The sequence below is a fragment of the Chaetura pelagica genome, unplaced genomic scaffold, assembly GCF_000747805.2.
Source record: "Chaetura pelagica isolate M959 unplaced genomic scaffold, ChaPel_1.0 scaffold477, whole genome shotgun sequence".
Taxonomy (NCBI): Eukaryota; Metazoa; Chordata; class Aves; order Apodiformes; family Apodidae; genus Chaetura; species Chaetura pelagica.
In genome coordinates this window covers 512,103-525,415 of record NW_009953956.1, presented here as the reverse complement: position 1 = coordinate 525,415, position 13,313 = coordinate 512,103, and the positions used below count along the sequence as shown (strand labels likewise).

The window sequence follows — 13,313 nt, the reverse complement described above, 5'->3', positions numbered from 1 at the left end:
GAATTTCTCCCTCACATCTCATCTCCAGCTCCCTCTGCCAGCTGGAAACCCTTCCCCCTGCTCCTTCCCCTACAAGCCCTTGTCCCAAGCCCCTCCCCAGCTTTCCTGGAGCCCCTCCAGGCACTGGAAGCTGCTCTAAGGTCTCCCTGGAGCCTTCTCTTCTCCAGGCTGAACACCTCAACTCTCTCAACCTGTAAAATCAGTGATGTGTGAGAAAGCAAACAAAATTGTTTTGTGTTTGCAATGCGGTGGCTAATGATACATTGATTACCTTGAGCCTGCTGTATTGCCTCAACAGTTCTTTGGAGAACTCTTGTGGAGGTGCTTATCTAGGGATTTTATTTTTTAAGTTCTCTTTTGTTAAAAAAATCTCTTGCCTTATCCAATACTATCCAACTCTAAAACATGGAGGAACATGCCCTGGCTTGAGTGTAACTCAAGTATCGTTCAGAGTGGCTTGGAAATAACAAGGAGATAAAGAAAAAAGAAGCCCAAAATGATTATCCTTTCAGGTAATTAACCTTTCTTTTGATATTCCAGATGTAAATTTTTCCTTTGGATATTGACTGGCATTCTCTGGGTGTAGGTTTCTTCAGTTTTCAGTGTGATTTTTAAGGCAGAGGTTTTTGTACTGCCAGCACAGCCCACTCCAAGGCACTGCCTCCTCCTCCTGTTGTCAGGAGGAGGCAGATTTAAGGGACAGGATAATATGGTGTCATTTTTCCATGGCAGAGTTTAGTCTCAAGGCTGTTGGCAAAATTTTTACCCTGACAAATTCCTTGGTGATGAGTGCTGTTTCTTTGACTGATAGGCACAGGCAGGGGAACAGTTCTACATCACTGCCCAAAGTTTCTAAAACATCCTTTAGTAATTTACATAAAATCCAAATCTGCATGTGAAATATTCTCATCAGTCAAGGGTTTATTCACTGTGAATTCATTCTGTGAGTGGGAGGAAACCTAAACTGTCATGGCTAAAATAGCCTTTATAAAATATAGATCTATTTCCTAATATTTGTCAGATTCTGCTTGTTATACTTCTTTCCTCTTTCTTACCTCTCTCTGAAACTGCCTTGCCAACCCCTTGCTAACACTGTCTCATGTGGGTGTTAATACCAAATCATCAGGGGTTCTTCTGCCTCTGTGTCATTAAAAGTCTCTCTCTCTGCTTTACCAGAATGTGGATTATAATAGAGGCATTAAAAAGGCATGTATCTGCAATTGCTTTTTAATGCCATTGCTACTTATGGTTAATTTTTGTTTCAAAGTAACCTGGAAAGCCATGTGAAAACATGAAGCATTTGATGATGAAGGGGTGCCAAGGAAAATTCGTCATACATGATATTTAATTTAATTGTTCAGGATCCTTGAATGAAGCAGGTTTTTAGGTGCAATATGCTATTCTTATGCAAGCCAAAGTCAGTGTTGAACTAATTATTGCAAACTTAGTGAAGCTGTGGCTTCCCCATCCCTGGCAGTGTTGAAGGACAGGTTGGATGGGGCTTGGAGCAACCTGGGCTGGTGGGAGGTGTCCCTGCCCATGCAGGGGGGCTGGAACTGGGTCTTTAAGGTCCCTTCCAGCCCAAAACAGTCTGGGATTCTATGAAACAGAAAAAATAAGAATACTTTTTTTTAAAGTGTGTTTTATATGAGCATTATTAAAAGCTATCATAGCAGTTCCAGTGTGACAGACATACCCATAGCCATGAATAGTAGGAAAAGTTACTGAGACTGGTGGTAATTCAGTGCTGTGTTGAAATGCAAGCCCTACATTAATGCAACAATCCAGCTTTTCATATGGGAATGACGTGGTCCCCAGTGCAGAGGAAGCTGAGTTATTTCAGAAGTCTCCTAATGGCTTTTACATCACTAAACAGCTTTCAATATATCACTTAAATCTTAGCTCAGGAAGGATGGCTCTCCAGGATCCTGTCCAGCAGTTTCTCAAAAGATTTATTTCTTCACTCTGGGCAACTTCTAAGTTAGTAACACCTACACAAAACAGAGCAGGAGGCTGCCAAGATTCCTCTGCTCATGTCTGCAGCAGAAGTGTGCATTTGCTTTATTTAAATGGGAATAATTCTATGCAGTGTAAGAAGATGGGGCACCAGGTGCATGTATTTCATATAGGGAACAGATAAATATGACAAATGTTTTCTGAAGGGATTCTGTGTCCAACTTGGCCAAATGCCTTAGAGAAGACTGATTTTCAGAGGTTGGTTACCCAAGTGTCTGGAGTTGTGCATCTGAAACAACCACTCACTTTTAAGACTATTTGGTGCATATGCAAATGCATAGAGTGCTGCAAAATATACTTGTGTGTGGGTGTACATATATAATTTCTTCATGTTTGACTCCTATCTGTGTGTGTGAATAGTTTGTATATAATCCTGTGGAACTTTATTTTCTGGCAGATGAGTCTACATTAATTCCTAAACCCCTGAGCAGCACCAGAATTACTTTGCAGTGTTAGGGGGGGAAACATTATAATAAAAATGAAGCATACTTTTAATTATCTGTACTCATTCCGATGAAATCTATAATGAGCTTGATAAATGCTGATGCTCTAGGCATCAATTTTTTCAAATGGCAGTAGAACCAAAAATATCTGGAAAGGCATTGTTAGCTGAGACTACACAAAAATGTTGAGGTCTTGGTAGGAATAATTAAAATGACTTATGTAAGATAAGTGTCATATCTCTGTCAGCAACTAAATGTTAAAAGTTATTATAAACTAATGACTTCCTTGAATTGAAAAGAAAATTAGAATTTTGTGTCTTAACTGCTAAAAGACAGTGTCTGAGACAGTGTCTCTCCCAAGCTCTTTACCAGCATATCTACAGTGGCTTCAGTGTGGTGAGATGCCCTCAAAGTGGGTGAGAAGCAGGTTTGTACCCCTGGGCCAGCAAATCCTTAGTGTAGCAAGAAGTCAGGATCTGTTTCTGACATGAAGCAATTCCTAAACAAGTACCAGCAGAAGCAGCTGATGCTGTGGGGTTTTCCTTTGTGTTTCTGACCACAGGCTTGCCTCTGGAGTGGGGAGGGGAGAATTAGGAACAGTGGCAAAAAGCGGCAGAGAGAGGTGGAAAAAACAAACAACAAATAAAAGTTAAAACCCCAGTTTACCCTTGCCCCAGTGTCCTGATTTCACCTGCCATTCTGCCTTTCCTTCCTGAAAACCATGGAGCCTGACCTGTCAAAGAGGGATGGTGATCTGTGTTATCTCCATTAGAGTTCCAACTGAGCTCATGTCCTCTGGAGTTGGTTGGTTGGTTGGTGCCCTGGCAACTGCTGGCCTCGTGTGCCGTGTTGTGCTACCCCCAGGTTGGAGATTTGTGTAAGAAAAGCACCAGTAATCTGGGAAAACAGGGCATGCTTGTCCTCACAAGTGATTTCCCTAGGATTGGCCATGGTTGGGGGTAGAATGTAGGACTGGGTGGACCTTTGGTCTGACAACCTGCAGCCAATCTTATGGCTTTTGCACTTAATTTTCAATGGGCATACAAACCAGACTTGTAGGTTTAAGACCTACAGATTTTGCACAGCAACATCCTTACGTGTCTCTGCCTTCTCCATCCAGAATTTTAAAAGGTTAGTGAGAGAGAGTGAGGCCTGTAAAAGTCAGCAGTGTTTTGCAAGTGAAATGTGAGTTCAGCCTGCCTAGAGCAAATGGCTCATTCTTGTGGCAAGGAAAAACCTGTGGGTTTAGTAAAACAAAAAAAAACCCACTGGGTTAAGTTTCAACAAACTGTTAAAAATGGCAAGACAACTAAATTTAAATTAAAAATGCAAATGCAAACCTACAAGCACACACTCGAGGGAATAAGACAGGGAGAGGGTGTGATTATTGGTTGGAGTCTGAGAATAAACCAAGGCTCAGGGACTGTTCATGAATAGAAGAACTTGGCTTGCTAAAAGTATTGCAGATGCTTGCAGATAATCTTTGTAATCCCCCAGCACTATTTACATTTTGTTAGTTATATTTTAATAAGTTCTGATTTTTCATTGGAATTGCTTAATTTTCTACATTTATCAATTTTCCATGTTAGGACTGGTTTTCTTGGATGTTTTAAATAGAATTCTGCACTAGTCTGGGAATGTTCAGATGAAAGTAGACAATCTGCCCAGTGACATCTGTTCAGCAGCATCATTTTTCTCAGCTACAAATGACATCTTTAATTGAATGAAACATTTCAGATAGACTTTGACAGCTTTCCAGCCCAATATCTCCAAACTTGCTATTTAATGAAAACACGCCATCCTACAAGTGTTACAGGAACTATAAAGAATTTGTTTTATGAAAGGCAGCACTGTGATGTTAGAAAAGAATGCATTAAAACATTATTCCTGCCACTTGTGGTATTTGTACTTTGTAGCTTCTGAAACATCTCAGTGTTTTCTAGTGGCTGTTTTGAGCCATGTTACTGTCTGTGCTGTGCTCTGCATGCAAGAACAGAATGTGGAAACAACAACAACAACAAAAAATCCCCTAAATTATCTTGTAGGAGTTTTAGTGGAAGCAGAATAATAGGAAATATGTATTTCATAAGAAACCACAGCATTGTCATGTGAGGACCAGATCCCTGGAAGGGCAGCCAGCAGTTTCAGAGCCGTGTTAGCCTTTTGTCTAGCCAAAGCCAGTCCAGAAGGCTGAGCTGTGTAAACTTGTCCAGGTTCAGCCCACAGCCTAGCAGTGCACATCACTTTTTATCTTTGCCATAGCTACTTCAGAGGTGTAGCAGTTCAATGGTTATTTCCAGCATAATGCTTTACTTTGGGTACGTTGCTTCTGGGGTTCACAGCTACTGCCATTATTCTGGGTTAAAATGACTTAAGATAGCTGACAGGGTAAAATACCTCCAGAGCAGCCAGATGACAGCTTGCCTAAATGCACAGAATTGTATTTTTCCACCAAAAATGAGTTATCCAATAAGCAGTGTCAGACACTGGAAGAGGCTGCCCAGGGAGGTGGTGGAGTCACCATCCCTGGAGGTGTTGAAGGGTCGTTTGAATGTGGAGTTGGTGGAGATGGTTCAGGGGAGAACTTTGTAGAGTAGGGATGATGGTTGGACTCGGTGATCCCAAGGGGCTTTTCCAGTCTGAACAGTTCTATGGCTACCTGGGCCAGGGTCTCACCACCTTCATAGTGAAGAATTTCTTCCTGATGTCTAACCTAAATCTCCTCTCTTCTAGTTTAAATCCCCCTTGTCCTGTCACTCCCTGCCCTTGTCCCAGGTCCCTCCCCAGCTTTCCTGGAGCCCCTTCAGGCACTGGAAGCTGCTCTAAGGTCTCCCTGGAGCCTTCTCTTCTCCAGGCTCAACACCCCAACTCTCCCAGCCTATCCTCAGAGCAGAGCTGCTCCAGCCCTTGGATCATCTCTGTAGCCTCCTCTGGACTTGCTTCAACTTGCTTCTTGTGCTGGGGACACAGCACTGCAGGGGGGTTCTGTGGACAAGGTTAAGATATTTTAAGGGAGATAACTTGTTTTTATCCATCTGCTTTGTTGGAAAACATGTTGTTTATCTTCTTCCAAGGGAGAACCCTCTTTCATCACAACACTGGGTAGCAGTGGCCTCTTCATTAATATTTTGGAGTTAGAATGATGAAATAAATGCTATGGTTTTGGCAAGTAAATGTTAGCTGTGAACATTCCAATGAGTTATGGAAGCAGGGAAGAATATGGGAAGCCATTGACATCTTTAATTTCATTTCTGTCTTCTTCTGTTGAAGTCTGGGGAGCTGAGCTTTATGGTTTATTTTCCAAGCAGTCAGGAAACAAGCAAGCTCTCAGCAGTCTCTCCTTGAGAGGTGGTTTTCTCCCTTAGTTGTTCAGATTTGTTTGCTTAAACTGTACTTTGGTTTTCTATACACTGCAGCCTGATGTCATGGCTAGTTCTGAAGACAGGATCTTGTAGGTTTTAAAGGCTGTGCTTGTCCCTCTTGTGCCCCCATCCCAGCACACCAGAGAGCAGCTATGGATGAGGCCACTTGTGTTCCAACACACTGTCCAGGGACAACTCTGCTCTTGCTTTTTAACCATGTAATTCAAGTTTATAAAATCTGGCTCTTCCTGCCAGATACTGTGCCACTCCTGCAGGGGGATGAGGTGGGATTTTAACATGGACTCTGATAGACTCAGGTTTACATTAATGTCCACATCAAAATAACATATTTTTCACCTGTAGCATATGAGCAACTCAAATTGTCTACCTAGGGACCATGTGAAGCAGGACAGAGGCTCCTACCAGAGAGTTACCATTGAAACTTTGGATGCTTGGTTGGTTTCCTGACTGTTACAGTTTTGTTCTACTCCTCTTTCCCGCCAAATTGTTGTGCTAATTAAGCCCTGTGAATTTCTTCCTCTCTGGTTCTTCATTTCTGACATTGCAGCCCTTCTATGGCAGCACACTGGAGTGCAGCAGATAGGATATTATGAAGTGGAGACATTCACTGGGAAAAGGTCCAAAAGCATTTCAAATCACTTAAGATAATTGAACAAGGGGAAAGAAAGTGACATGTTTAAAGAACACGTGGTGGTTTTGTGAACAGGATGATGTGAGGTGCCTGTGCATGGGAAACTCATTACCCATGCTTCACTCATTCCTTCTGTTTTAATGAGAAAGAAGAATTGAAAACTCCTCTGTGAATATCACTTTTGTGAATATCAGGAGGTCCTTGCACTGACACCACCTCTGCAGCAGCAGCAAGCTTACCAGACTTGTTTATTCCTATGGATATACCTGTGCAGACATGCAACAATTGAAGAAATAGCTGCTAATTCCACTATAAAGGTCAAAATGACCTGGATTGACACTCTGAAGAATTAATGGAGCACACCAGTGTCAGGAGGCAGAGGTGTAGGTGACATTTTCTATAACTGCCTGTATGCCATTCTGTTTCACCCTCCTCATCTCATCTACGTGTAGGTAAGGTTTAAAAAGCACAGCCTGAAATCTTGTAACTAGAATTTGGACAACAGAGTGAGGCACTACTTGGGTAGGGGAGAAAACAGACACTTTATCATTTAGGAGAAGGAGAAAGAGTAACAACTGTCAGTAAAGGTGGGATGTCTGAGCTGCAAACTGTGCCTGAGGAGAAGGGAAGCACCATGGTCAGGTCTGAGTCCACCTTGCACCACCTGTGGCTTATGATGATGGATGTTCCTACCAAGTAGGTAAAGCAGCTGGCTGTCGTGATTTAAGAAGTCACAGGAATCATGGAAGTACAGACTGGTTTGGGTTGGAAGTGACATTATAGATTATCTAGTGGGACACCTCCCACCAAACCAGGTTGCTCTAAGCCCCATCCAATGTGCCCTTGAACATTTCCAGGGATGGGGCAGCCACAGCTTCCCTGGCAGTAGGCAGATCACACCACAGCCCAGGGATCATAGAATCTTAGGGGCTGGAAGGGACCTCGAAAGATCATCTAGTCCAACCCCCCTGCCAGAGCAGGGCCACCTAGAGCACATCACACAGGAACACATCCAGGTGGGTTTTGAACGTCTCCAGTGAAGGAGACTCCACAACCTCCCTGGGCAGTCTGTTCCAGTGCTCTGTCACTCTTACAGTAAATAAATGTTTTCGGATATTCACCTTGAACCTCCTATGCTCCAATTTACACCCATTACCCCTTGTCCTATCACTGGTCATCACTGAGAAAAGCCTAACTCCATCTCCCTGACACTCACCCCTTACATATTTGTAAACATTGATGAGGTCACTGATGAGGATGGTGGGTGGGCTTGGGCAGTCTATCCAGAGACCATATTGTTTGGCTTCAAAGCAGCCCTGGTGAATCTCAGTTGCCAGGTGCCACTTCAGGCTCACAGAGCAGCTTTGAGACCCTTGTAGATGTGTTTTAGTGGATAATAATGTTTGTGCCTTTCCCCTTTTATCTGTATTGCAGGATGTGACCTGAAACAGGGAGGGCAACCACAGAGGTTTCATCCTAAAAGACAGACCCGAAACCAAGCCTGTGTGCTGGGAGTTGTTCCTTAGGTTTTTATCTACCTCTTTCTCCCATATTGCAAAACCCTGGTGTCTGCTCCTACTCTGATAGTGCTGAGGTTTCTCCTGAGAAGCACCAATATGGAAGCACACAGCCCTTCTCATTTTATATAGCCTGATATGTTGTACTTGGCACGTGGATTGTTAAGGGAGAATTTCATAATAATCTGCATGGTCTATGTACCAAGAAGGGATAGAAATTGTTTCAGCTAGTGAAAGAAGTGCAACGAGGAAAAACTAGAAACAGCTGAATATCAGGAAATGCATCATGACAGTAACATCCCTTGGAATGCAGAGTAATGTCCCTTTGAAAGTGGTGGGATCACCACTGCTCCAGACATTTGAAGCCAATGAGACAGAACCTAACTTGATCCACAGCATCCTTGGCTTCCAGGGAGGCTGTATCTGTATGATCCACTAGACTTTTTTCTATTTCTAACTTCTGCAACTCTGTCTTTCTGTCTCTCCTTGGGTGATGAAATATCATTATAACCTTTTGAAATAATATATTGGTGCCTGGGGAGCAGAGCCTGATTTTCCCATTTGCAAGTGAGAGGCAGTGTGTTAAATTACCATTTCTGTCATTAAATGGATGCAGTAAAAAATATGATGTCTTTAAAAGAGGACATTTTCCTGCTGCCCAAACAAACCACCTAAGACTTCACGTTGTGGGAGATGAGGGTTAGAAGTTTAAATAACGTTCATCTTATTCCTGAGGCTTAGGTTAGTGGAAGCTGCTTGACACCTGAAAAGCTACCAGCAAACCTGACAGGTAAACATCCTCTTGATTTACAGGATGAGGAAGCCTCTGCTGTGTCTGTCGTAGATCATGAAGGATGAAACTTCTGGGCCATCAGGGCTTCTACTTGTTAATTTGGTGTTGGGAAGTAGGTGAAAAAATCCACAGCACTGACAAATACAGGGACTGAGTACGTAGGTAATTGAACTCCAGACTTGCACTTCTGCATCTTCAGAGAATAAATGGGAAAGTTGTGGTGTTGCTTCAGCTGATGTTTTTTTTAATTGTATTGTTCTCAGTACCATTTATTTCTGCCTCTTCACTCAGTGCAAAAAATTGATAATCATCTGGTACTGCTGAGAGCTGTAGATGACAACATTGGAAACTCCAGACATGGTGATGAATTGCACTATCATATATTAATGTTATTTTGATCCCTGCTCTTTCAGATTTACATTGATCCAATTAGGTTAAGTAGCTTGCCATCTAAATTAATTTACTTTCCTCTATTTATCTCCTTTACTGTGGGTCAAAACCTGAAACGTAAATCAATCTGCTACATTGAATATCTTTGGGAGGTGGCAGAGTAATGAAATTACCTACTAGATACTTATGTTGAATTGTTTGGTATGTAAATAATTACTGCCAGAATTGGAAAGTGAAGTGGTGCACACTCAGTTGTGGAATTTGAGCCCTTGTTACACTCAGTTTTCATAACCTTTCCAGCAATGCCTCTACATGACTTGCTGTCCCTGGGCACTAATGCTGCCTGTTTATGTGGCAGCACAGCTTTTAAGATATGAGACACTTTGAAAGTGGGGATAACAACTTGTTTCTCTGCCAGAAATCATTGGACTTCCTGGCCACGTGTCTTGTAGAGGTCCCCAGCCTCTACAGTGCGGAGGAAACCTTCCCTCTGGCTTGCTCTCAAACCAGCACTAGTCCCGTATGTGGCAGGAAAACAGACTGCTCAGCAGTGATGTCTTTGTTACTCAACTGCAGGAGTGTTGGTGCAGAATCATCAAAAGTTTCTCATTTTCTTGAAAACGTCCTTCAGTGATTTGAAATCCTACTTTGGCTTCTACATTGGGGCACATTTTTTGTTTTATTAGGTTACTCCACTAGTGGGACATCACCTTGGTGCTCTTACCAGCCTTTTGCTGCTGACACTGGGAAGTCTTCTGTTCAACTGCTTTTTTAATCAGGACAGAGAGCAAACTTTTCCTCCTGATAGGGAGACTCATGATAGCTACACCAGGAATGTGTTTACCTGTTGTATTTCCTCATTTTTGTAAATACCACTGTCCTGGAAAGGCTCAAATCAAAATGGAGCCTTGATGTAAGGAAATGGGACTTGATGGTTGGAAACTGAATGTTGCCACAACCAAGGTAGATACATGGAGCTTAACTGTTGAAAACTTACCTGGCTTGTGATACCTTCTTCATCATGGGAGACCTAGACAAGGGCTCTGTAGAGAAAAAAAAATACATCTTGTTCCATCACAGTCATTGTACTAGAAGATTAATTCAAGTCAAATGATGGCTGGAACGCGACAGGTCAGGTTGCTGGTCACAGTGTTCCCTTCTGCTATTAAAATCTGCAGATCTATGAAATACTCTGTGCCTGAGGGTAGAGTGAACAGAAGTAGAAAGGTCACCTTTATCATCACTGCTGTCAAACAGCAGAGCACAAAGCAAGTGTATTGCCTGTACTTTGTCTCATTAAAGAAAAACCACTCAGGTATCCTGTATGAAGTTCCATTTCCAAGAAGTGCCCAGCAGAACTCCTTTGGCTTCCACAAGGATGGGATCTTACCTTTTGCTTTTGCAAAGGTACTTACTGCCTGCTAAGTGCAGAACTTAGCAGTGTTATCATATAAATTATAATTAAGAAAACAGCTGCTCTTTGTGAGAATAGGAAGCAGCATGCTTTGTTTCAGACAGGCCTTCCAAAGGGCTGTAGAGACAGGAGGTGAGATAAATGTTGGTGCCAGGGGCCCTCTGAGACCCCACAGGGAGTTAGAGATGTCCCTGTGGAGCTGGTTGGTGAAACATATAAATCAATGCTAGATGCTTGGTTGGGCAATCAAGTCCTGCTCAAGGGGTGGCTGAAATCCAGAGCAGTTCCTGCACAACTCACTAAATGCTGCAGTGCTTTAACATTTGGTATCTATTAAATGCTGATATTTCCCACAAACTGAAAAATATAAAGTGAGAAACTGTGCTTGAGTACTCATCGTGCTGGAGCTTTGCTATCTTCATCTTTTGACGTTGCCATTTCCTTCTCTTTTCTTGGTCTCTTTTCATTTATTTTATGATTTTTTCCTACCTTAAGATAGAGGCTTTTGAAGCTGAGTTTTCTCTACAATAACTGCTTGCACAGTTCCTAGCACTACCAGGTCCTCATCACAACTCAGACGTCAGATATGAATGTGATGCAAATAAATCAATAGTGAAAATTAAATGTTTGTTCATGTTCTAGCTTTAATGTTTATACAAAGTGCAGGAAATGTGTGCTGAGACTGTGTACTAGTTCACACTAGGATGTTTTTAATGGTTTTAAACTGGAAAAGGGGAGATTTAAGTTAAACTTCTTCACTGTGAGGGTGGTGAGAGCCTGGCCCAGGTTGCCAGGGAAGCTGTGGCTGCCCCATCCCTGGCAGTGTTGAAGGGCAGGTTGGATGGGGCTTGGAGCAGCCTGGGCTGGTGGGAGGTGTCCCTGCCCATGCAGGGGGGTTGGGACTGGGTGATCTTTAAGGTCCCTTCCAACCTAAACCAGTCTGTGAGTCTATGAAAATAAACATGATTCTTTGAATATATGAAAAAGAGCAACTTTAACCAGCTTTAAATAAATGAAAGGGCCTGGTCTGTGAGGGAGAAATCTGTCGATGAAGGGGAACAGAATATTGTGAAATGCTGTGCCAAAGATTTTCAATATTCCAAGCTCTCCAATTTTTGGTAGGTGCTGGTAGCATTTATCTTTGGTTTCTTCAGTATTGTGCTCTTGCATTTCACCAAAGCATTTGTCAAAACTCAAGCATGTTTGTGTTGCTGTATGTAGGTTAGCACCTCTGTTAGGAGTGAAACTGAGTATGAATTCTTCCTTCTGGCTTTCCTTCTAACCTTTCTGGTTAGAAATGCTCGTTAGATAAGGAATTGAAACAGACCAACAGCAAGACTTTTTTTATTATTTTTTTTAAAAAAAGGCAAAACAGATGCTGTTTTCCCTATTCCATAAGTTTACTACAAAGAAAAGTTTTCACAGCTGTCACACACAGGCTCCTCTCTGGAGATTTCCCTACTAATTGCGAGTCAAAATGTTTTGTGTCGTTGCTAAAGGCAGGAAGGGAAATGTGCAGAGAATGAGAACAAAATGTCTCATCATGGACACAGTCTTTTACTGTCTCCTGATACATCTTTTCACATTGTTATGTTTCCGTTTCCGAATATCCTTTTCAGATGATCAGAATCAATCCAGTGCTCCAACTTCTGTAATGTTCTTGTGTTTTTCCTTGGACATCAGTGGAAGAAGTTTGTTTCATTTACCAAAGGCTAAATTAGTCTTTGGGTGGTCACTTGCTGAGGAATACAACACATTATGCAGTAAAACACGGAACAGAGGGAAAACATTTTCCTGTTGCAAAAACCACCGTTACCGAACAATACTCCAAAGGTCTAGATTTCAGATTTAATGTTAAACGTGCTGAAAATTACATGGAAGCTTCAAGACTGAGATGTGCTGGCGCTCAGGCCTCATTTGGCAGAGAAAGCAGTCTGGAAACTTGTAGTCTTGTCTCAGGGAAGGAGGGAAACGTTCATGTCCTGCAGGGCTGGGATTTGAAGTTCTATTTTTCCTCCTTTCGCGCACAGCCCCAGCAGTCACCGCATCCCTCATGCCTGGCTTTGATTGCTAGCACAAGCAGAGCCACTAAAGGACAAAGTCAAGGTGATGTGGCCTTAATATAATGTCTGCTCTATTATTTTTTTCTTTCAGGGGCCTGTTAGCCAGGAGCTTCACAGAAACCCACTATTTGAAGGACGGCACCGATGTTGTCCTCGTGCGCAATTACACGGTAAGGTTGGTGCTGCCTGGGTGGGTGATGCTTCATCCTTCAAACCCAAAGTGCTCACTGCCAGGATCTGATTCATGTGGATGAAACGTGTGATCTTTCCTTAGTATTGCCTTCAGTACCTTTTTCACTGCTGTGATCCTACACGTGGTTTTTTAGAGAGATGATTTAAAGGCAACCTGTGGGATTTTAACCAGGTGACTTTTAAAATCTGTTGGGTTTATTTAGCTTCTTGGAAATATACCCCTTAACATTTTACAATAAATGCAACCACTGTTGATCAGTTATGGAGAAAAGTCCTGATAGGAACAAAGCCCTAACTATCTGATTTTCATGGTGCAGATGGTTTTGAAGGCTTGAGTGTCTTTCTGCATTGGGGAGGCCACAGTTGGGGTTTGAGAGACAAGGTTGGCTGTTTGAGTTTAATTTTTAAACCAGAGCATGAGATTGTTATGGATATACTTTTTAAAAAATTAATTTTTAAAAGTGTGTATAT

General features: G+C 42.3%; 1 protein-coding gene across 1 annotated transcript in view; it reads left to right on the top strand.

The window, feature by feature from the left end:
• The window catches only part of ADAM12 (ADAM metallopeptidase domain 12), a 179,249-nt gene that overhangs the window by 85,821 nt on the left and 80,115 nt on the right, over positions 1–13,313 (top strand). The window contains exon 4 of the mRNA XM_010001877.1: positions 12,742–12,820. Within this exon, the coding sequence (XP_010000179.1) occupies positions 12,742–12,820 (79 nt within the window). The remainder of the gene's footprint in view (positions 1–12,741; positions 12,821–13,313) is intronic.